At 39.1% G+C, this 25,537-nt stretch overlaps 1 protein-coding gene and 1 pseudogene across 2 annotated transcripts in view; one reads left to right on the forward strand and one right to left on the reverse strand.

The window, feature by feature from the left end:
* CYB5B (cytochrome b5 type B) overlaps positions 1–24,183 on the forward strand; it is a 39,097-nt gene extending 14,914 nt beyond the window's left edge. Inside the window, exons 2-6 of one of the 2 annotated variants that reach the window (XR_003607309.1) lie at positions 7,307–7,435; positions 7,955–7,984; positions 14,382–14,493; positions 17,367–17,395; positions 20,528–20,585. Coding sequence is in view for 1 of the 2 variants with exons in the window: in XM_028091437.2 (XP_027947238.1) it covers positions 7,307–7,435; positions 7,955–7,984; positions 17,367–17,395; positions 20,528–20,618 (279 nt within the window). In the remaining variant the exon portion in view is untranslated. Of the gene's footprint in view, positions 1–7,306; positions 7,436–7,954; positions 7,985–14,381; positions 14,494–17,366; positions 17,396–20,527 lie in introns of both variants that reach the window. The other variant, XM_028091437.2, reaches the window with a different exon arrangement.
* On the reverse strand, positions 2,780–3,749 carry LOC114203784 (ER membrane protein complex subunit 3 pseudogene; annotated as a pseudogene).
* Positions 24,184–25,537: the final 1,354 nt, after the last annotated feature.

A 25,537-nucleotide genomic window follows, 5' to 3' on the forward strand; every position in this document is an offset into this window, starting at 1 on the left:
CCTTGTGCCTCCTCCTAATCACTGCTTTCTTCTTCATCCCTGGAGGTACCCAGTCTATTTATTGACTAATCCTGTAGATTTGTTTTGTTTTTAAACTTTTTACAAATGAGAGAGTCACAGTTTTTTTGTTTGTTTTGTTTTTTAAGATTTTATTTTTTTATTAGAGAGCAAGTCAGAGTGAGAGCATGAGCAACAGGGAGGGGCAGAGGGAGAGGGAGAGGCAGACTCCACCTGAGCAGGGAGCTGGACTTGGGGCTCGATCCCAGGACCCTGAGATCATGACCTGAGCAAAAGGCAGATGCTTGACTGACTGTGCCACCAGGTGCCCCGAGAGTGTCACAGTTTATATTGTTTTATGTCTGGTGTCTGTTTTTTTTTTTTAAAGATTTTATTTATTTGTTTGAGAGAGAGAGAATGAGAGATAGCACGAGAGGGAAGAGGGTCAGAGGGAGAAGCAGACTCCCTGCTGAGCAGGGAGCCCGATGCGGGACTCGATCCCGGGACTCCAGGATCATGACCTGAGCCGAAGGCAGTCGCTTAACCGACTGAGCCACCCAGGCGCCCTGTCTGGTGTCTTTTGTTCACCATTTATATTCTTTCGTGTTGTGGATATTGCAGTGGTTCTTTTCATTATTGATTAGGATTCTACTGTAGGATTATATCATAATTTATTCATACTCTGCTTATGGTCATTGGGTTTTCTTTTTTTTTCCTTTTTTTTTTTTAAGATTTTATTTATTTATTTGACAGAGAGAGACACAGCGAGAGCAGGAACACAAGCAGGGGGAGTGGTAGAGGGAGAAGCAGGCCTCCCGCGGAGCGGAGAGCCCGATGCGATGCGGGGCTCGATCCCAGGACCCTTGGATCATGACCTGAGCCGAAGGCAGATGCTTAACCAACTGAGCCACCCAGGCGCCCCTTTCCTTTTTTTTTTTATAAGATTTTATTTATTTTAGAGAGAGCACTCGGGAGTGGAGCAGAGGGAGAGGGACAGAGAGAATCTCAAGCGGACTCCCACTGAGTGCAGAGCCCCTTGTGGGGCTCCATCTCACGACCTTGAGATCATGACCTGAGCTGAAATCAAGAGTCCAACACTTAATGGACTGTGCCACCCAGGCGGCCCAGGCACTGGGTTTTCAAGTGTAGGGTCATAACAAATAACGCTGCTCTGATTATTTGTGTGTATATAAGTTCATGTATCTATACACATTTCTTTGGGTCTATACTAGGGAATTGAGTTTGATTTTTTAATTGAAAAATTTATTGAAATAATTGTAGATTCATATGTACTTGTAAAAAAGTAATAGATCCCTTGTATCTTTTACCCATTTCCCCCAATGGTAACATTTTGTAAAATGTTACCTGACTTCCTGACTCATGGGCATGCATGCTCTCTCTCTTTCTCTCAAATAAGTAAATAAGGTCTTTAAAAAAACAACTGTAGTACAATACCACAACCCGGATATTGACATTAATTGCATCCACAGATCTTATTCTGACCTTCCCAGTTTTACCTCTATAAAACTGATTTCCCTTTTAAAGAGAAAACAAGGTGGTTTAATTTGTAGAGTCAAGAGTCATTCACTTTTGATTACAGTACTCAACATGCAGATTACATTTGCCTCTTGATAAAGAAATGGCACCTTGCCACTTCCCTAGGACATTTAATCCAGACAGTTAATCCTCGGCAACTTTTCTCTGTGTATCTTCCGGCACTTGCCATCTCTACCTTCTTATAATGATAAGTAAACTCTTAGCCAGACTAACTGGGTCTTTAGTTCAGTCGAGTCACTGTAGTACAGTACAGAGCCATTGATTTTTTCAGCTGATTTGATGTATTGAACTGCACATGAAAAATATCCTATTTGACCTATAGGTAATCATTCCTTAAGGTGCTTGAGATTTCCGCAGTGTCTTAGGGTCACCAGTTTTCTCTGGACAGTTTTAAGAGACATAGAAGGTTTGTTAAGTCTTGGCCCTGAGTATTCACTCTGAAAAATAATTTATTTGAATAAAGTTTTGATACATTTGTTCTTTATGTCATTCTGTAGGCTCAAAATGAATAATACAGTGATATTTGTTTTGCTTATACATAGTGAATTTTCATTAATAAAAGTTATTACTTTTGTAAAAGAAGTTACTAAAATACGAGCACGTAAATTAGATGTAAAAATTCAGGGTATTTGAATCCCAAGAAAACAGGAGTTTACTGTGGTTTAGATGTCAGGCTAATTGTACATGATAATTATAATTGGCATTGTTTCTTCCAAAGATTGAATTTTTGCTAAATTTTCATATATATATTATCACTAGCTTGAGTTTCCCCTTTCTCTGCCTTTCATTTCTGTTGTCACCAGAAGGGAATTTTTAAACATTTTAAAAATAGTTCTTTCCCTGTAAGTCACCCCGAACACAATCATTTCCTCCAGTTTCAAACATAAGGGATCCTCCCTCTCAGACAAGAATGATCCTTGTACGTCCACGGGCTCATGTGTTCTTTTTATTCTGAGAGGCCCCAGCTCAAACAGCTTACAAGGTTAAGGGTTACTCTGTTTGTTCCCAACAGAGCTAATCCCCGCTTTAATAAATAGAGGTCTACAATTCTTTTTTTTTTTTTAAGATTTTATTTATTTATTCATGAGAGACAGAGAGAGAGAGAAAGAGAAGCAGAGGGAGAAGCAGGCTCCCCGCCAAGCAGGGAGCCCGATGCAGGACTCGATCCCAGGACCCTGGGATCATGACCTGAGCCGAAGGCAGACGCTTAACCATCTGAGCCACCCAGGCGCCCCTCTACAATTCTTTTTTGAACATGCCTTCAAAGTGGAGATCTTTGGCCATGAGCTCTTCTTTGACATCATCAAGTGTCCACTGGCAATCTGTTAGCTCTAGAACTTTCCACTTTGCCTTGAAAGCTTTGTTGCTGTCTGTGGGCATGGCCATGGCTGCTCCAGTCATCTTTGCCTGGATTGTTTTTTTTGTTTGTTTGTTTTTTAGATTTCATTTATTTACTTGACAGAGAGCACAAGCAGGGGGAGCAGCAGAGGGAGAGAGAGGAGGGAGATTGAGAGCCTGATTCGGGGCTCAGCCCCAGGACTCTGGGATCATGAGCTGAGCCAAAGGCAGACGCTCAACTGACTGAGCCACTTAGGCGCCCCTGCTTGGATAATTCTTGACTGGTTATTGGCTTTATTTTGGCTCAGAATGAGAGAATAAATGCTCTGAATCCCAAATACATAGAAGTACCAGGATGTAGCATTTACCCAGATGCAGCTAATGTGAATAGTTGAATTCCTTGCGATAGCATAGCCTTAAAACAGGGTCATTGGAAATAGGACTTTGGTTCTAACAAAGCCCGAGCATGTCATGTTATCCAATCACTAGTAAGAATAATTGGAGGACATGTGTTAAATTCCCTTTCACCATGTTGGTGAGCATAATGATATCAGTCATAAGAGAAGGTAGTACTGTTTTCCCTTTAGTTTTTTGAAAAATCCATCGTTTGAGGTGTTGGAAGTAATATTTTCACGTCAAGAAGGACTGTTTGGGAATATTATTTCCATTTTCCCTGAGGACTCTGCTTTGTACTAGGACTTCAACTGTCAAATACTTGCTCCTGGGTGAGTTTCTTGTTACTCTGCAGCAGGATGGTGGATCATGCCCACAGAGAGGGTGATGATAAACATGGGCAGGAACACCCAGAAGCTCACATTGGAGTCAAGCAGCAGCTCCTGCCATCTTTTTTTTTTTCTTTTAAGATTTTATTTTATTATATTTTTTTTAGAGAGGTGTGGAGGGACAGAGGGAGAGGGAGGGAGAATATTAAGCAAACTCCATGCTCAGTGTGGAGCCAGACTTGGGGCTTGATCTCACAGCCCTGAGATCATGACCTGAGCTGAAATTAAGAGTCAGACACTTAACTGAGTCATCCATGCACTGCTAAAGATTTTATTTTTATGTAATCTCCACACCCAGCGTGCAACCCTATTGCAGAGTTACATGCTCTACTGACTGAGCCAGCCAGGCGCCCTTCCCGCCATCTTAATTTATAGGGGCGCCTGGGTGGCTCAGATGGTTGGGCGTCTGCTTTCGGCTCAGGTCATGATCCCAGGGTCCTGGGATCAAGTCCCGCGTCAGGCTCCCTGCTCCTTGGGAGCCTGTTTCTCTCTCTCTCTCTGTCTCTCTCTGTCTTTCATGACAAAATAGATAAAATCTTTAAAAAAAAAATTTATTGAGAGCCAGCCTAGTCAGGATTGCAGGTCAGGCCCTCAGCCTGGGCATTACCCTGTTCCAGAACTGACCCTGGCTGTGTTGTAGCCTCAGGCCTAGTGTGCTGCCTTCAGCTGGGCTGCCATTTTATTTTATTTTATTTTATTATTTTTAAAATATTTATTTGAGAGAGAGAACGAGTGTGGGGGAGGGCAGAGGGAGAGAATCTCAAGCAGACTCCTTGCTCACACAGGGCTCGAACTCATGACCCCGAGACCATGACCTGAGCCAAAAGAGTTGGATGCTCAACGAACTGAGCCGCCCAAGGTGCCCCTGCCATTTGATTCTAAATAGTTTCTGAAGTTTATAGAGTTCTAAAACAGTCATCAAGGTTCCCTGAACTCTTGCTTGTTCTAAACCATCTGTATTAAAACCACATATTGAGGTGAGAGGTACTAAACCTAGGTTTTTTTTGACCACTCCAACCTTCCTTGCCTCAGTGAAAAAAAAAATCAGGCTATAAGATAGTGTATACCATATGAATTCATTTTTATAAAAACACGAAAACTTATTTATCACTGCCTACCATATCAAATAAGTACTCAATAAAAATTATAGCATAATGATTGAAATGATTGAATATGCAGTAAAAACAATGGATATATATTATATAATTGTTTAAGAGTAGCACTTTTTTTTTTTTTTTTTTTTAGAGAGCACGTGGGTGTGCACACATGCATGTGGTGGTGGGGGAAAGGGGCAGAAGGAGAGGGAGAGAGAATCTAAAGCAGGCTCCATGGCCAGCATGGGGCGACAGGGAGCTTGATCTCACCACCCTGAGATCACCACCAGAGCCCCCTCAAACCCCAAGTGTTGCATTTTATTTATTTATATGTGGTGAGAGAGTGGTGAAAATGAAAATACTTTGTAGCTATAGATAGAGCCATGCAGGAAGTCATAAATTAAGCCATTTCCTGAAATAATCTCATGCTGCTAAGAGATTTTATTATCCTTTTGCTCTGAAAGGCAACATAATAGTTGGGATGTATCATAAGGAAAAACTGTCTTCCGTAGTTGAGGTACATAGAGCACAATGGGGGGGCACGCCTGGGTGGCTCAGTTGGTTGGGTGCCTGCCTTCAGCTCAGGTCGTGATCTCAGGGTCCTGGGATCAAGCCCCACATGGGGCTCCTTGCTCAGCGGGAAGCCTGCTTCTCCCTCTCTCTCTGCCCCTCCCCACCACTTGTGTTCTCTCTCTCCCCTTTTCTATCTCAAATAAATAAATAAAATCTTATAGAGTGCATTGGGACACAATTCCAAAGCAAATGGCTCACCACAGCTGATAGAGCTCAGCTGTAATGACAGATGAGTGATGGCTCTCTTACTCTTGCTTGAAAACAGCCTGCTTAAGTACTGGAATGGGAGATACACTCACTGGACAGAGACCTTTTAGGTGAGAAATAGAGAAGTTATCCTTGTCCTAGGGAGCTCATAGGCAAGTGACTTTGGGAGGTTACACTTAGAGTTCTTGTGCTTCAGTTGAATTCATCTTTAAAATAAGGATGAGGGCACCTGGGTGGCTCAGTCGGTTAAGCGTTTACCTTTCTGCTCAGGTCATGATCTCAGGGTCCTGGGATAAAGTCCCACATTGGGCTCCTTGCTCAGTGGGGAGTCTGCTTCTCCCTCTGCCTCCTCTTCCCCCTGCTTGTGCTCTCTCTCTCTCTTTCTGACAAATAAACAAAATCTTAAAAAAAAAAAAAAAAGGATGGGGGTGCCTCGATGGCTCAGTCAGTTAAGCTTCTGACTCTTGGTTTCAGCTCAGGTCGTGATCTCTTAGTTGTTGAGATCGAATCCCCCCCCCCCAAGTTGGGCTTAGCAGGGTGTCTGCTTCAGATGCTCTCTCCCTTTCCCTCTCCTTCCCCCTCTGCCTCTTCCCCTGGTTGCCCCCCCAATAAAGAAATAAAAGCTACCTAAAATAAGGATGATAATATTATTCCTGCTTAAAAGGTTGTTATAATAAAAACTACTTAAAAGCATCACTTGATATTTTAAAAATACAGATTTAGATATGTCATATAATGTAAATTCTAAATTTGCTCATTGTAAGTAAATACTTATTGAATGTTTAAGTCAAGGACTGTGCTAAATGTAATTTTTAAATATGTATTTTCTCAACAGGTGGTACTTTATTTGGTAAAACAATTTCAAAAGGGTCTACAGTGAAAAATCTTCCTTCTGCCTTTTCTCCTGGCCCCCAGGTTCTTTTCATTGTTTTCAGAGAGATTTTATGCATGTATATATATACACACATTAGATACATTGTACTGTGATACTATGTATCTGCTTTTTAAAGTCACAGAAGGTAGCCTATTATATAAACTATACCTCTCTCTTTCTGAGTACAAAGTATTTCTTATCTTTATGTCATTTGATATAATAATAGTTAAGATAGGTACTCCTGTTACCTCCATTTTATAAACTAGAAAGCAAAGACCTCTCCGTTTCTTAGTACCTTGTCCAGGGACACATAGCTTGTCAGTCATAGACAGGATCTACTTCCTAGGTATAGAGGGAGTTATTTTGGTACCACTGATTTGACTTTTTATCTTGAAACCATTTCAGACTTACAGAAGAGTTGCAAGAATAGAATAAAGAATTCCATATACTCCTTGACCAGATTCTCCATTCGGGTTTCTGCGGCCGTCTGGATAATGTTGGCAAAAAGAGTCAAGCTGGGAGCACATGTTGTTTCAGTTGCACTGTCTTGTTAGCCTCCTTCAGTCTGGAACTGCTCTTAGGCTTTCCGTAGCTCTTGTGACCTTGATGTTTTTGGTGATCACAGGCTGGTCGTTTTGTAGACTCTCTCTCAATTTGCTGTTGTCCTAGATTTCTTCCCAGTTAGGCCAGTATTATACACTTTTGGTGTGAGTATCACCAGTTATGTTGTGTTCTTCCCAGTGCATCCCGTCAGCTGGCATACGGTGGCGATTCATCCCACGACTCCCGTTAAGGAAGAAAAAAAAAAAAGCAGAAGAGGGGAAAGTAACATAAATTAATTTTCATTTCCACGGGCCCAACGTTCAAATATCTTTTCTTTGTAGCATCCTGGGGGAGAAGAGGTTCTGCTGGAACAAGCTGGTGCAGATGCAAGTGAGAGCTTTGAAGATGTCGGCCACTCCGCTGATGCCAGAGAAATGCTAAAGCAGTACTATATTGGTGATGTGCATCCGGTAAGAACGAGCTGAGCTAGGAGTGCTTACAGAGACGAAGCTGCTGAACAGCCACAGAACACAAGGAGGGGAATGAATCATTAAAACGGAAACTCATTGAACCCAGCCATCAGGCTACATATTCTCCCAAATCCTTTTGCCTGCTGTGCCGAGATACAGCTTCTTGTATGTAAAGCAACACCAGTAGTTATCTGAAAAGTTAAGGGAAGTGATTTTGGAATTTTTTTTAATTGATTTTTGTGATGCAATTACATCTCTACCTAAAAGAATGATTTGGTTGTTCTTGGAAATTCCTTGCTAAAGGTGGTAACTGTGGACGTTCTAAGAAGGGACCCTGATAGGCCCAGAGTTGGGGCAGGGAGAGCATCTGCCTTTCTACAGACCTTGACGTCTTTCAGAGAATTCTCTATTACCAGAATGTATTCTCATGGTCTAAGGTTAGAAACAAGCACATAGTGCCCAGGGTGAGAATTCATTTGGATATGACTTAAAATATTATTTGTTTTCCTTTCTTAACAGAATGACCTTAAACCTGAAAGTGGTAGCAAGGTAAGAAGTCATCTTTCTCTTATGTGTTTCAAGTGTTTATATTTCTATTTACTCAAATAGAATGTCTTTTGAAAAAATTAACAAGAGAAGTGTTTACTTTCCCCCCAAGCAAAAATCCCATTTTTTCAGGAATTTGGATTCAATGCCATCTCAGGAAAAAAGAATAACTGAGTCTTAAACAGTAGGAAACATTTTGTTCATGCTTCTGTTTGCTTTAAAAAAAAAAAAAAAAGGAAATTCTAAAGCCAGTATGGTTTTGAAAGAAATTAGTTGATAGGTTCAGTTGTAGAAAAGTATTTCTTATTCTTTCATTAAATAATACAGGTGATAACAATTCTGTGTTGGAAAAAAATCATTGGAAAATTGATTTTCGCTTAAAAGTCTGAGGAGTTACAGATTGAAGTAATTGACCGGAATGGGCCTTTCTGTCCCTGTTACCCAGATTTAATCCTTTTATCGTATAGGCTCAAATAGGCCTATACCCATTTCATTTACTCAGTGATACAGCAAAAACGAAAGAGTAAATATTTGAAAAACTTAATGTGCACTGCATAACATACCAGGCACAAAATATGAAAGCCTTTTAGCTTCCCACAACCGGGGCTCTTCATTTCCCTTACTACTTCAGGCTTTTTCTTGACTTCCTCCTTCAGACAGCTATCAGGTTACCCTTTCACTTAAAGGGACAGCAGTTTAGTTGCAACCAGAACGTCATTTCATAATGTCTGCAATCTGTTGCTGTGCAATCCAGAGTGTTTGTGGAAATTAACTCTTTCGTCTTGCTACACTCCGCTATTCTGAATTGTTGAACTGTTTATGAAGGGGGGTGAAATGATTGTTTTAAATGCTTCCGGAGCACTGTTGGTTGGTCTTTTTTCCCCTTCCTAGCACATGTGATGAAGGACAAGTTCGAGCTGTGCGTGGCCTTGCTGAATATATTGGACTTGTCTAGAAAACACTGGTCTTGGTTAAAGTAAACATTTAATTCAAGGGATATTCCCATTTGTGCCAGAGATACACGTTGTATCTAGGAGCCATAACCCACTTTCACACATCAATCATGAGAGCGCCTTTACTAAAACAATAGAAAATATTTTGGGAATTACAATTGTCTAAAAGTCTACAAATTGCTTCTTGTTGCTATTTTTCTTCCTTGGTGATTCAGTGTGTGGTGAGGACCATTCTTGGGAATGGAGAGTGGTATTTTTCAGATTCTGTCCCTTGGACCACCTGTGTTGGAATCCCTGGGCATGTTTCTGAAGTGTCTATTTTCTGCTTCCACTACTACTGATTCGTAGTCTTTGGAGATGGGACTTGGGAATTTGCATTTGAAGTAACCCAGGTAGCCAAGCACCAGGCTTTTTGCTAAATGATGTGCCAATCTTTTCATTTGGAAACTTGGGGAACTTTAATTCTCTTCTGTAGAAAGCACTGTCCACCTGGTATAGGCCAAAGAATGAATTAGAGATGTCTCAGCTAAATTAAATCTGTTGAGCCTTGGAATTTTGTAAGAAATACAGAAAAAGAAACCCTTTCAACTCACTGAATTCTGTATTAATTTAGAAGTTTCCAAATATAGTTTGGCCCCTGCCTGGTATAACAGTGGCTAAAGGCAGTATATTCATAGCTGTTTTCCTTGGGTCTGTTGTACCCAAAGGACAGTCTCCATTAAGTAGAGAGTAGGTTATAGAGTGTTTCCAGTCACGCTGCTGTATTTTAGGCAGATCAGGCAAGGAAAACCTTTGGCAAAAATTTCAAGGCCATCTACATAGTTTTTACAGAGCTATAGTCCAACCTGATTTCAGTTCCAGGAAGAAAGTCCTGATTTCTTAACAAAGATTTTAAATAAGCACTTCTGTATCTAGGATGTAGATGTCTCCTCTCTTAATTTTTCTTCACTCACCATGGAGTAAAGGATATAAAATTCATTTCATTAATACTTTCTTTTGGTTACAGGTTCCTAAACCTCTACAAAGAAGTGATTTTTTTCTTTTTTAAGCCTAATTAAGAGGTGACTTCTGCCTCGGTACAGAGTTTTCATTTCCCTTCTCTTTCTTTTCCCTTCCTTCATTTCTCCACTTCTCTCCTCCCCCCACAGCTTCCCATCTCTTCCCTGCCAGAACTACTCCCCCCCCAGCCCCACCCCCCCAAAATTAAAAAAAAAAAAAAAAAAGCCACTGAGAATGTGCTGTTCCAGAGTAGAAATCAGAAACCTTTCCCCAGTTTTTTGGCAACTACCTTTCCCACTCCTTTTGCTACAACAGAGGTAAATAATTGATGGTCACCATTGTTTTCTTGTTAGATTGATAATGTCTGAGGTCCAGCGCCTTGAAATAGTACAAAACTAAAATGTAAAAGCTTAGAAACTACAGATCTGGCAGCAGATGTTTTTCTCACCTGCTTCAGTCGTAGATAATGGACTAGAATTACAAACCTTTTTGTCTCTGTGAATCTCTTCCTCCCTGGAATAGTCCCCATGCTGAGGGCCATCAGTCTTCTATTCCTACTTGAGTGAACATTTGTTTGGTCTGCTTTGGATTATGGAAACTCACCTTAGAAACACTTGGTGTTGGGGCGCCTGGGTGGCTCAGTCATTAAGCCTCTGCCTTCAGCTCAGGTCATGATCCCAGGGTCCTGGGATCGAGCCCCGCATTGGGCTCCCTGCTTAGTGGAAAGCCTGCTTCTCCCTCTCCCACTCCCCCTGCCTGTGTTCCTGCTCTAGCTGTCTCTCTGTCAAATAAAATCTTAAAAAAAAATTTTTTTTTAAAAAAAGAAAAGAAACACTTGGTGTTTTCTGTGCCATTTTGCCTGCCTGTCTACTGTAGGGCGAGTAAGCTAGACACATTTGTGGTCCATGATGTCTCTCTTTGGATGATGCGTTCACTTGTGGGTTCGCTGTTTGAGCTGCCGGCAGTTGAGGAGATGAGGTACATACACATGCTAACCTGGCAGAAATAGTCAGTATCATTTCATTCGTTTATTCAGCAGATACTATCTAGGTGACAGTTCAGTTGCTCCAAGTATCATTACAATGAGCAGACTCAGTAACCTGACCATTTTCCCATTTAAATTTTTGGATGGGTAGTACACGATGTACATGGCAAAAAATTGAAATAGTGCAAAAAAGTGTACTTTTATATATATGTTTTATATATAAATAATACCTATCCTTTATATATAATTATGTTAATTGTATATAATACATAAATAATATATTTATATATATATTTTACACACACACACACACACACATATATATAAAATGACTCCCTTCCATCTCCAACTCTCAGTCTCTCGGTTCCCCTTCCTCAGAGGTAGCCAGCTACCATTTTCTTGTTTTCTCTTCCCAAAAGATTCTATGCATTCATAAATAAAAATGGGTGGACAGACAGATCGATCCATTGATCAATAAGTTGATAAGCAGACTAACATCCCTTCCTTAAAAAAAAAAAAATCACATACTGTTCTATACTGTTTCTTTACTTAAAATTTTTATCTTAGTGATTGTTCTTTTTTTTCCTACAAGAAACCCACTTTTTCTTTTCAGATTTTTATTTAAATTTTAGTTATTTAACATACAGTGCAGTTAGTGATTATTGTTTAACAGTATCCCATAGACAAGAATTTTGATGAAATGGCATTTGCCGTACATAACAGGATTTGATGTGTTTTTTAAAAACAAGAGGGGCGCCTGTGTGGCTCAGTTGTTAAAAAATAAGCATCTGCCTTTGGCTCAGGTCATGATCTCAGGGTCCTGGGATCGAGCCCCGCATCAGGCTCCCTGCTCAGCGGGAAGCCTGCTTCTCCCTTCCCACTCCCCCTGCTTGTGTTCCCTCTCTCGCTGTCTCTGTCTGTCAAGTAAATAAATAAAATCTTTTAAAAAAACAAAAAAACACAAAAAAACAAATAAGATTGTGGGGCGCCTGGGTGGCTCAGTTGGTTGAGCGATTGAGCGTCTGCCTTCAGCTCAAGTTGTGGTCCCAGGGTCCTGGGATTGAGGCCTGCATCGGCTCCCTTCTCAGTGGGCAGTCTGCTGCTCCTGTTCCCTCTGCCTCCCCCCTCATGCTCTTTTTCTCGTTCTCTCTCTCAAGTAAATAAATAAAAATCTTCTTAAATAAATAAATAAAAACAAATAAGATTGTCTCCATAAAGGCTTAATGTGTTATTTAAACTTCATTTTTTTAAGTTAAGAACTAACTTTTGAAATCAAGTAAATTCCATGTATGTTAGAAGCAATCTGTAAGTTCATTTAAAAGCAGATAGATATTTTTCTTCCTAATGCTACTCACTTTTGTTATACAACAGTTTTCTAGAACACATAAATAATAACCAGTTTATCTTCTCTTTTATGGGAGAGAAACTAAAAAGAATACATTGTTTGTAATTATGTAATGTAGTTACTTGGTTGCATCATACCAAAATTTTCCTTCAAAGAATTGTTTAATATTCCTGTCATACATAAAACCTAGTTCATTAATGTTTGGAATGGTTATGCAGGTGCCCTGTAGATGAGCGGTGATTGCTCTTTCCCAAATAATTTTGCATGGTTGATTCATTGTTCCTGATTTTGTCTGACATTTCTTTTTTGAAACATAATATTTTCAAATAAAGCATAGGATGTAATGGCAAAATCCCTCTTGTAAAACAAAATATCCATTGCTGAGGCATCGCAAGGATTAATGTCTTCTCATAACGCTTTATTTAGAGATAGTGTGTAGTTTTGCAAAAGAAGGTGTTAGAAGGATAAGGTAACATCTTTTTCAAATTAGTCCTCCAGTGTTAGAACAAGGTTTTCACTTCTTTGGTCCCAGTAGAAATTACTCTGTGAACGTTGGAATTTTTCCTTCAGTGATATCTTATATATGTTATCACAGTGGGTTCTTGAGAGAGTTGTACAGAAATTTGTCTTAAAGGGTGTTTTTCATCTTTGAATTTTGTCCTTACATGCAGGGAGATATTTTTTTACTTGACTGGGCTGACTCTAGGGATGACACATACTTTACAAGACAGTAATTATTAATACACTGGAGCTTCTTGAGAAGGCTGTCCTCAAGATCCACACATGGCCATGCCATAGTCGGAACTATAAAATGTTGAACTCATGTATTTTAATAGTCAAACTTTTCAGATTTTAAGAAATTAATACTGAAATTCATACTGTGACAGTTCATGCTATAAAGTCCATTGTATTATGGGGGGAAAATCCTTTCCGATGGTGTTTGAAACCAAAAGTTCCAAAGTTGTTTTTTCATAAGTTACCGGCCACATAGAAACCACAGTGTTCTAAATAAAAAGCTGCAAAAACTATCGGACCACCCAAATACTCATGAGCTGCACTGAAGGTGTCATGTGGCTAAAAATCCACTTTTTCCAATTTTAAATACTTGGAATCCTCTTGCAATAGCAAGCATCTAATTTAGGAATTGAAACATAAGCTCATTTAAAAAAAAAAAGGTCCTTATACACTAGCAGTAGGTTTGCCTTCTATTTAAATATCTGAAAGTCTAAACTGTTTAGGCTGAAGGTTCACTTTATAAATGCCCTATCTATATACTTTAATGCATCATAATCATAATTCTGGTGCATCATTTCCTATGTTTATGTTCTGTTGACAGAGTACACTATGCCTTAAGCATGTGTTTTCCCACGTTTTTTCAAAAATGGTTTTCATAGTGAAACCATGCCCACTGACCCCCAAATCCTTTCCTGTATGTTTGCCGATTACTACATTTCTTTGTCATTCTCTTAACCATATCAAAGAGAGTCTGTACTTATGGTCCAGTGCCACTTGGAATCATAGTATCTAGAAGAGCATATCTCTGTATACCAGGTATAAGATAAAAAAATCTACATGTGGGGAGTGTTCCTTCAGTCTTTCCAGACATGGAAGAATAGTGTTTCCTTCTCTCTAACCTTTAGAAGGCTGCTATTGTAGATTTTGCTGAAATGCCCTTGGGCCAGAAAACTGTGTTGAGTTAATTAAATATGGCTTTAGAATTAGAGTTTATCTGGTCTGAGCCTTTCATTTTATAAGTGAGGAAACTGATTTAGCTTTGAACTTGAAGACTGTAGATAGTTTCAGTTATGAGCAGCTTAATAAAAAGGCTACTCAGATATTAGGAAATATTTCCTTTTACCCTACAGAGTCCGTGTTTATTTATTTGTTTTATGAGGGAATTAACGCCTTAATGAACCTCGAACTTAAGAAACCAGTTTATTCGAACAGTTCATTTCTGTTAATTTTGAACTAAAATCAGAGTAGGCTTAAAACAGTTTAGTAGTTCAGAAGTGTATTCCAGAAACATGCATATTAATTACTTGGTAAGGCTTTTGGTAGAAGAACTCTGGATTTGATCTGCTGTCTTGTAACTGAAATCATATAGTATTGCAATTACAGCCTTCCATGCCAAAGATTGCGCAGTCACTGTTCTCCTGACCAAAAATCTTGCATGTAAATTACGATGTGGGCAAGGACAGAACCAGCCAGATATGCCTGAACACACAAAGGGGTAAGTTAAAGTCAATCATAAACTAGGAATTTCACTTAGGCATCCATTAGACTGAGCACAGAGCTTTGGAGTGGAAATGGGAATTGGGGAGCTGTGCATAGAAAGAATGGCAGGGTGGGGGTGAAGGAAGGTTTTGTGTGAACAAAACCTTTTCTTTTTGATTTTGTTAAATTAAAAATAATGTACTTGGCTTCTTTCCAACCTTGGCTGAGGTACTTGGCTTCTAAGAGCAGTGCCTTAAACAACTCTTTCATTATAGTTCACTAGAAGTGGAGTCACTATAGTCTGGCATTTACTTGGCTGTCAGTGTCTTAAAGAGAGGGTCCACTTTTTTTTTTTTTAAGATTTTATTTATTTATTTGAGAGAGAGAGAATGAGAGATAGAACGAGAGGAAAGAGGGTCAGAGGGAGAAGCAGACTCCCTGCTGAGCAGGGAGCCCGACGTGGGACTCGATCCCGGGACTCCAGGATCATGACCTGAGCCGAAGGCAGTCGCTTAACCACCTGAGCCACCCAGGCGCCCCTCCACTTCTTTCTCTTCTCTTTCCTCCAGTGGTAGGGAAGTTGATCTTTTTGCCTCCAGGGATGGAATTATCTTAAAACAGGAATTGAGGTACTTAGTTTTGTTTTGTTTCTTAAGTGTTTTTAAAATTTTTTATTGCTTATTAGAAACTGTTACAGTTGGTGCATATTATAATCTTCTCTCTGGTCTTTCTCTTTCTTTTCTCAGTTGCTTTCTGCATTGTTTGAGGTTCACTCCAGTTAGCACACATCCCAGGCTTTTAGTTGTAAAAGAGGCTAAAAGTTTGAAATCTAGAGAATCCAGTAATATGAACTTTGGCTTTTACTATGATTACAGATTAAACATAACACACACATTGCTCTATAATGCCTTCATGTAAGCCTTTCAAATTGTCCTAGTTTTTTTAATACTGACTGTACATTTTTTGTTCCAAAATCATTGGTATATATGTGGATAAAGCATAAAAGACCATGGACATTTTCTTGATGAAATTCAATTATTTCATGGCTACTGGAGTGGAATCTTTTTTTTTTTTTTTAAAGATTTTATTTATTATTTATTTGACAGAGACACAGCGAGAGAGGGATCACAAGCAGGGGGAGTGGGAGAGGGAGCAGCAGGCTTCCCGCAGAGCAGGGAGCCCGATGCGGGGCTCGATCCCAGGACCCTGGGACCATGACCCGAGCCGAAGGCAGACGCCTAACGACTGAGCCACCAGGCGCCCTGTAGTGGAATCTTTTAAAAGGCAACATTATAAGTTAATCTGACACACACACTACCATAACTACTACAGCCACCACCTTCCAGATGTATAAAACATTTGCTGTATTTCTCAAAGATCAACTAGTAATATGTTTTAATTAACCTGACTCTTGATAGTCTAGTAGAAATGTCCCAGATAGCAGTAATCATCAAGGTCTCAAAGAAGTATAGTAGTTTATTTATGTGCTTTATCTGAAACTTCTTATTAAAAGTTTTACTTGCCTGTAGGCTAATTTCTTTCAGGTTTGGGGCATGTATTCATTTGCATGGCAGTGTTTGGGTATATGAAATTAAAACTCATAAAATAAATAAATAAATAAATAAATAAAACAAACTCATTTCATGATCTGCTCTAAAGTATCTAGACCAGTATGTAGGGTTTTTGGAAATTCTTGGTGATTACTGAAAATTGTGGTTAAATAGAGTTAATATTCTGTGTTCACACCCTAGCATACTTCGACATATTAGCAAAGAGGATATTTTGGGCAGCAGTAATCTATACTAATGGGTTTGTCCTCTGACATTAAGTTAGCAGGCCTTTTGTATATACAGCTAATTAATGGACTCAAGAACTTCATTTGATATTTACTTAAATTGGATTTAAAAGTTTTAATAACAGCTTTGTAAAATATAATTCACATACCATCCAATTTACCTCTTGAAGATGTACCAGTCAGGGGATTTTTGTATATTCATAGAACTGTGCCACCATAATCACAATAATTTTGGAACATTTTCATCATTCCAGAAAGAAACCTCATACCATTAACAGTCATTCCCGTTCCCCTCCAACTCCCCTTCTCCTGCTGCCCCCCTCCCCAAGCCTTAGGGAACCACAGATCTACTTTCTGCCTCTAGATTTGCCTATGCTGAACCTCTCCTACAAATGGATTTCTGTAATATTTGTATAATATGTCGTGTTTTGTATCCAGCTCCTTTCACTTAGCATAATGTTTTCAAGGTTCATCCATGTTGAAGCATGGCTCAGTACTTTATTACTTTTTATTGCCAAAATTTTGCTTTTAAGGTTATTTTGATATTCCACCCGCTTAATTCCATTCTTCCCATTTCACTGTTAAATAAACCCTAGGGTTTCTATCATAATTATTATGATTTCAGAGAGTAACCAGTTCATTTCTGTAAGCCACAAAGCAATCATCTGCATGCTCTAGAGCATTTCACATTTGATCTATTTGACACAAGTTTTGATTTTTTAAAATACGTTTTCAGAAAATATGGTCTTTGCTACTGCCAGTGACAAGCCCAGCTGAACTAGGCATATTCTTGTGATGCAGCTAGTTCATTTCAATATAGTTTGTATCAATAGCATTTTTTTTTATATATATCTAAGAAAGTTCAGGCCATTTTTCTATGCTTTCCTTACTTGTTCTTCACTAGGGAGTACCAGTATGTTATCAGAAATAGAATTCTTGGTCCTCCCAGTGCCTTAGGTTTATAAACATCAAATTGCATGAAAGATGAAGTTCTGTTATTAGCTGCAAAGTTTATACAGATATTCAGGAAGATTTACATACTTATTAATCTTCTTTGTTTCTCTTGGTAACTTTTGAATATGCATCTTCTTCAGGACCCTTCGAAAGATGCCCCGTGCAAAAGGTTAGTATACCCTTAATGGACTTCCTTATGTTCAACATAATGTCTGGCCAGAGGTTTTTCTGTAAATATACGTGTATAACATAACTTAAGAATACAGTTTGACTTGGGAAGAAAAGTGGGGAATATAGTTAAGGGTGTTGTGAAAGTATTGTATAGTGACAGATGGTAGCTACACTTGTGGTGAGCACCGCCTAAGTATCAACTTGTCAGATCACTGTGTTGTACACCTTAATGTAATATTGTATTACTATATTTCAAGTATATGTTAACTACATTTCAATTTTTTAAAATTACAGTTTAACAACTAACTCTTTTTTGGCCAAAATTACTGCAAATTCAGTAGTTCCTTACCATTAGCAAAATTAATTTTGACAGTTTTCAATCGTTTTGAGTAATCTCAAAAGTTCATGCTTTGAGTAATTTTTAAATTATGTTGTGACATAATTTGGAATCACATTTGGTGAGAGGCCAGTGCATGGACAGCTAACTACTGTTGAGTCAAGCCAACAGTTTCTGCAGCTCAGCCCCGCTATGCAACTTCCACTTAAAACTTAATCTCATTTAATCCTCACAACCACTCTGTAAGGTGTGTGCTATTATTATTGTATTTTATAGAAGGAAAAAATATACATTGCATGTGTATTCAGGGATTTGGGTTTTTTTTCCCAAAGGTTTACTTCAAATAATCCCTTGCTGTGGTTTTAGGAATACAATAGTATGAGTTCTGGAAGGTATACATTTGCCTCTATTTAATCTGAGGTGAAAGACAGAGAATTCAAAAAATTTAAACTTAAAGGAAACTTAATAAATTCGCCTTCTTTAATATTAAGATCTTATGCTCAGCCAAGTACTCTGGAAAGAATTTGAAAACACAAGCCATAAACTTGCAGCAGACTTAGGCTACATATAACACTTGTTAAGAATTATTATGCAGGGACGCCTGGGTGGCTCAGTCGGTTAAGGGACGGACTCTTGATTTCAGCTCGGGTCATGATCTCGTGTAGTGAGATTGAGAGCCCAGTGTCGGGCTCCTCGCTTAGTGGGAAGTCTGCTTGAGATTCCTTCCCTCTCCCTCTGCCCCTCCCCCTGCTTGCTCATGTGCGCTCTTTCTCACTCTCAAATAAATAAATAAAATCTTTTAAAAATAATAAAATCATAAGATATATTTTACAACTACCAGGTTAGCAAAAATTGAAAATTCTACAGATAAGAGAAGTTGTTGAGGAAGTGGATCGCCAAGGTTTGTAGGCCCTCTTAGGGGAGCGTAAATAGGTACAGTCACTTTGGAAAAGAATTTGGCATTATCTAGTAAATTTGGCAATATGAATAACTTTTGACCCAGAAATTCCATTTCTAGGGATATATTTGAGAGAAATGCGTGCACAAGTATGCCAGGAAACACATACATAGAATGTTCATAACAGCATTATTCAAGCTAGCAAACTACTGGAAACAACCCAAATAACCATTAATAAAATGAATCCAAAAAATAATAAAATAAAATGAATGAATCCATTCTGGTATATTCATAAAGTGTAATACTACAAAGCAATAAAAATGAATGAGTCACAACTACATGCAATAACCTGAGCAAATCTCCAAAACAGAGTTCTGTCCTATGGCCGGGGAAATTACTGTTGCACCTAAAACTCTTCTGGTGCAGCATAAATCCATTTCCTCTGCTTCTATCCCCAATGACAGCTAAGTATTACAAAGGATTGCATGAGGATTGGTGGTCAACCATTCTCAGTCTTTTGCATGGAAGAATTTCTCCTCATTGTTTTCTCAAGGACCCTACTTTTGTCTCTTGTGGTTCTCCAAGATACCTGAATTGATTACCTTTCTGGGGACGTTGTACTTCAAAGTTCCCATGTGCCATAGTGATGTTGTACATGCCAGTTGGCTTGCTTGCTTTTTTTACACTAAGCTCCTTGGTTGACATTCTAAACTCTGGGGCAGCTTTCTGCCATACTTAAATGTACAAAGTACCAGGCATGTTTAGGCAAGGAGAATCATTTTTGTTATTGAAACTGGGCTGGTTTTATTGGCTTCAAAACCTTTTAATACCAAGGATGCGTATGTCTTAGTAGAGGGGCATGCAGGTCATTTGGATCATGGAAAAATTACACTTTAAAATGAGCAGTGCTAATGAGCTGAATAGAGAAGAATTATTTTAAAGAGAGTGATGACAATCCTGAAGTTCCTAAGAAAAGTCTCTTAGAGGACTTCTCAAGCCAACTGCGATTTATTTAACTTTATTCGACCTTCTTTTTCCCCCTAAAAATGTATTTATTTATTTTAGAGAGAGAGCAGGAGGGAGAGGGAGAAAGAGAATCTCAAGCAGGCTCGATCAGGGCTCGGTCCCATGACCCTGAGATCACGACCTGAGCTAAAACCAAGGGTTGGTTGCTTAACTGACTGAGCCACCCAGGCGCCCCAACTTTTTTTTAAGCCAACTGCCATTTATTTATTTAACTTTTTGATACGTTCTATGTGGGTGTGTATCCTCGTTAGTGTCCAAACTTAACTGGAGACTAAGAGGATGGGTCTGGAATCAGATGGGTTGACTCAGTTCGCTTTGTGATTTTAGGTACAAGGCTCGTGTTCTCTGTGTATACGAGAGTAATAGTAGTACCTATTTCATAGGGTGGTTATGAGGATTAAATTTAGAAAATACATGTGAGACAGATAAAACATTGCCAATAGTTGTATCAGATGGTATTGCTTTTAAATTTGTAATTATATCTATAAAATGGTGGCTTTTTTCCTGTTTAAAAATGTTAATTCTAAAATATGTAAAAAACAAAGCACAAAGAAGAAAACTTTCAGCCATCCATAATCCAGAAATAACCACTACTTGTCTTTGTAAAAACATATAAAGAAGCGTGTATGTACGTATATATTTTTTCATATCATACTATGCATTCTGTTTTTAATCTTTTAAAAATTACTGTTTAATATTATCATACCAATCCAAATGTTTTTCCTGCTACTTGGGTGCTAAAAAAAGTTAAACTTCCCAAAGTAAATAAAAACTCTTTGCTCATAAAAATATTAAAATGTGGGTGTTGAAAGATAGCAAACGTTTGGTGTCAGGTGTTCACGGCTTCATTGCTTTCCCCCCACTTCTAGTTGCTGGTCGTACTGGATTTTGCCCATCCTAGGCGCTATTGTCTTAGGTTTCCTGTACCGTTACTACACGGCGGAAAGCAAATCCTCCTGAGGAGACCGTGTGGAAGTTGGAAAGCATATCCATTGGGAGTGCGAGCTAGAGACTTGTTTGGAGGCCAAGCGATGCCCTCTTCTCGAATCCTGCTGGGTGTGTGCTTCCCCCTTGGAGGCCAGATGGTTGGCCAGACGCCCACCCCAGACCTGGGGCCAGTGTCCTTCATTTCCCAGAGCCTTACTCCCAAAGCACCTGCTCATTGTTCTGTGTCCCTGCCAGTGCCCCTGTCTCCACTGGCTTCCACCAGCCCCTTTGTGTTTCTGAACTTGGTTTTATAATTACAATCCAAATGTCCCAGTGACATTGTCCTTTGGTGAAAATGCCTGCTTTCCAGTTCCTTGATGTACATCAGACGTTCTTAACAGGGCAACACACTGGTTCTGAAGCTTTCCTTTTTCCATTTTTCTTCTGGCTTCATTCTATTATTTATCATAAGGGGTTTAGTTAGTGAAGTAAAGTTGCACACCTATGACTTAAAACACAACTGCCAGATGATCTCGTTCCTTGTTTGTATTTGTTCAAACTCTGAAGGACCGTGAAATCCTGTCCTCCCTCCGGAGCTAGGGTAGCAGGTAGCTCTTGCCACCCCCCATGTCTGCCAAGTGCTGGACAGAACTGTGCTTCCATCGTATGTCTTGGGAACGGAGACGAAGAGGGAAGGGGAGAGATGAACTGGGGTGAGTGATAGGGTGAATTCCTAGTCCTCTTTGTTTCGCAAAATACTGAGACACTACTTAGGATGGGAGTTTAGGAAAAGCACCAAAGACTTCATTCTTTTCTTTTTTTTTCCCCCAAAGACTTCATGCTCTACTTTGGTGTGGCATCACTTTCTAGCCATCTTCTTTCTTTTCCCCCCAACTGTCTTATTGCTGAGATACAAATTTATAATTCTATTTGTAGAACTTTACCAAAATTTTTTTATTGATTGATTAGTGAATTTTTTCACTCCCCGTTTTACAAAAACAAGAGAGTCCAACTTGATCAAAGCTACAGTAGCTGATTTTCTGTTAGCCCCAGTAAAAGAACTTCCATAGTAAAGTGACCTTCGAAAGGGGGAGACTGTGACAAGAGAATGCTTTCCATTTCATCCGGATTTTACCTCCATGGCTCCAATTTGTGGTTTTGTTGTTTTTCCATTGATGGGGAAAAGAAAAAAACAACCAGCTAGTTTTATTCCTTTTATTCCTTTAATTGAAGAGTAGGTTATTTAGAATTATGTGAGTGTTTCTTCTTGGTTCAGGAATTTCTCTGGCTTATTTGACTTTACTTTTTTTTTCCCTGTGGAAGCACCTGAGGAGACAGTGTACGGGCTGTTTTCTGCCAACAATTGTTTGTGGTGATTTTTCTCCCCATCTTTTAAGCATTACCAGTTTGCTTCTGAGCCATTGTCCTGTGCAGCAAGGAGTGGCTTGGTTCCAGAAGGACCATGGACACTACTCAGTATCTCCCCCCGCCCTGCCTTCACTTCCAACTTGCCACAGACTTGACAAGACAGGAAAGGCCCCCGCAAAGCAGTGTCTGCTCCTGCAGACTATTTAAGAAAAGGTTCAACCCAGGTCCTGTAGTGAATTCAGAATTCATCAAAATAATATTAACCTTGTATTTGCACACTTGGATATGATATTAGGAAGAAATTTTAGGGGATTTTTGGCATACTTTTATATATCAGTGGTGTGGGAATAGTCAAACTTTTATCTTTAGAAAATATTGTATAAGATGCCACTTTTAGACAATTTATTGAAAAAAAACCTTTGGTGATTATGTAACATAAGTGGTGTGACTGTTGATGCTCCTCCCATTTGAAGGCATAAGGAAGGGCTGCCTTGAATAAGAATTTGTATATAATTGCTGTAATAATTAAGCTGCATGATTACATGGGCCACATTGGGGGTAGAAATGACGAACAAAGGACTATTGAGGAACTGGAAGGGGAACATTGAGGCTGAAACTAAGCCAGCAGATAACTTGGATCAATTAAAATATATTGGCAGTCTCCAAAATTAAATGAAAAACATCTGGCTTATAAGAAATGTTAAAGAGTTATAGTCTTAAGTAAAATTGGTGGTTTTTTTTTTTTAATATATTTTTAGGGTGAATACTAACACAAAAGGTATGCTTTTCTATTTCATACTGGTTTTCTTTTCTCGTTTATATATGGACTTGTTTTTCCTCGGAGCCAGAGGAAAAGATTTTCAGACTTTGTCTCTCTACTGTCCATGAAATCCATCCAACACCCAGGGCTTCTTTTGATCTACTCCTGATGTCACTTTGTATTAGAAAAACCACGTTTGGGTCCATTCACTGTTATTCTGCTGAGCCAGGCGAAAGGTAGAGCTAGCGTGCAAATTTGCAGAGGTTTTTCTAAACAGTAGAATAATACAGTATGTTAGCCAAATCCATCAAAAAGGACTTGTTTTAAGAGGTAAACTCAAATTCTCGTAACAGTCTCAACATTGGTAGGTCGCGAAAACCCTTCTGGAGAGTAACTGGAGCCAGTCTCTGTTGGCTGACGGGGCCCCCGAGGGCTGGTCTCTGGGGTGGTGGGTTGTTCGTTCCCGAGGAGGACCAGCTGTGGCCTCACACATGATGGCTGGAGGTCACAAAAGGAGGAGATGAGGGACAACGTGTGCCACCCACATGGGTATGTGAGTGCCAGGTCTCCAAAATTTCCTAGCCCCTGTCCCTTAGTAATTGGTTTCGGTTTCTAAACAACTCCACATTTGTAAAGACAATAAAGTGGTGGGGACAAAGTTGATGCTGTGTTTAGTTTTTTGGCGACCTCTTAAGCAGAAACAAAAATCCATTGGAACCTATAATTTGAGCCTGTTAAGTTCTTTTAGCAGTTGCCATAAATGCATATGTTGTGAGATAAGAGCATTGTTGAGTTTATACTCATTGAGTTCCGATGTGGAGCAATGAGAAATGCTTTATATTTATAGGCCAGGTATATCATTACTTATGGTATCTCATGCTTCAAATCTCAAGTGATACCTATCTGGTTAAATTCCATTTTAGGAGATTGAAATGCAGAACATTAACGTTCATTACTTCCTTTCCTGAGAGAAATGGATTCAGACATGTCTTGTCTCAACAAGAGATTGTTTGTTTTTTTTTAAACCATCTTATTCTGTTGCCAGATGTCACAAAAGTAATGGGGAGTTTAGTTCACATTTGGCTGTTGTTCTCTGAAAGGGCCTGGTTTGGAATTTGTGGGGGTGATTTCAGAGGGAGGTTCCAGAAAGCAGAGAGGTATTTGTCAAGTTACCTACCCAATATCTAGCATCTTACTCATAAGTTTTAGGAGCTGCTTTTTCCCTGTACCTGTATTCTACATGTGCTCGTTGGGCAAAATATTATGATTATTTAACTTCCTTTCTTTTTACTTCACCCTCAACTGTGAACGAGTGATATTAACATTCCTTTTGTGTATTCAGTAATGGAGTTTGTTTACCTATTTTATTTCAGCATATTTTGAACAAAGATCTTTGTCTCTTTCTGCTGGAATGTGCACACAGTGAATGTTTGTTAGAACTACACACAATAAAGATACTGTTTTCCTTTTCTTGCCCTGACTACAGTTATTAATTTTTTTTTTTTTTTAAAGCAGAAGTGTTGGCTCTGTAATCCTAAGGTGTTCTGGAAGAAAGGAATTTGAGAAGCACGAAAGTTACCTGTATCTGTGCTAATACTGTGTTTAGTGTAACTTGGTGGACAGTTCTGTGGTTCTTCAGTATTCCTTCTGCTGCTTTTTCTTTGAAGTTAGTTGCTTGGTTGATAATCACAAGAGGCAAAAATCAAGACTTTTGCTGTATTAATGGACATGAAGTGGCAACCAAGTAGACCAGTTGGGAGTTCTGTTTTTACTGAAACGATCTGGTAAAGAGAAGCCAGTACAAGGTAATAATATTTTGTTATCTGCAATTCCAGTCTTCAAATGATTGTTTTTCTTGGAAATAGCTAAACTGTTGGGGAAAATTAAACACTGAGATTGAAGTTCTAGCGACTGTGTTAATTAAACAAGGGAAATAAACAATTTTTATAATTACCTTTAAAACATACTGATAGCTTTCTAACATTACTAATGAGACATCGTTCATTAGGGCTTGGTTATTTCACTGTCACATGAATTACCAACAGGAAAGGATAGGCCCATTCTTACTACTAGTGTTTGAATCTAATGTTTAATCCCCAGTCCTAATAATTCATATGACTGCACTCTTCATGATACTGAGTATTTGGCAGGTGCTTGACAAATCCTGGTTTATTCCTGAAAGCCTGAGGTGGAAGATGGTGATTCCAGTTAACGTAAATTTAAGGTAAGAAATACCCACACGGTCTACTGAACTGCTGGCAATTGTAGGTATTTTTGGTAACCTAACATTAATTAGCTTAATAGATATCTGTAGTGTATATTGAAAGGACCACTCAGCTTAATCACATATATTCTGGCATTTAAAAAACTTAATTTTTTTAAGACTTTTTTTTTTTAAGTACTCTCCACCCAATGTGGGGCTTGAACTCATAACCCCAAGACCGAAAGTTATATGCTCCACCAACTGAGCCAGCCAGGTGCCCCTAAAAACCTTAATTCTTTTATAAAGCATCCAGGAAAGACTGGAGTTGCTGTCAAATGAAACATGAGGATACAGCTGTAGTACTCTTTATCACTTATGTGCCACCTGCTACGTGCCATGCAGTACCTCTGACAGCATTTCTGGTCCTTACCCTTACGGCATCCTTACACAGTAGGTGGGGATTTCTGAACTTCACCAACAACTTGCCTGAGGCCACACAGCTAAGATGAAAGCCAGAGTTTAGATCCAAATATAGCCCCAAACTCTCCACTTCCTCTGTTGATGGTTCTCATATAAGAACTGTTTAAACTTCATAAGAATTAATAGTGTGCTTGGTATATC

This window comes from Eumetopias jubatus, unplaced genomic scaffold (assembly GCF_037043125.1).
Source record: "Eumetopias jubatus isolate StellerSeaLion01/CBP00866 unplaced genomic scaffold, mEumJub1_p1.0 scaffold_10, whole genome shotgun sequence".
NCBI lineage: Eukaryota > Metazoa > Chordata > Mammalia > Carnivora > Otariidae > Eumetopias > Eumetopias jubatus.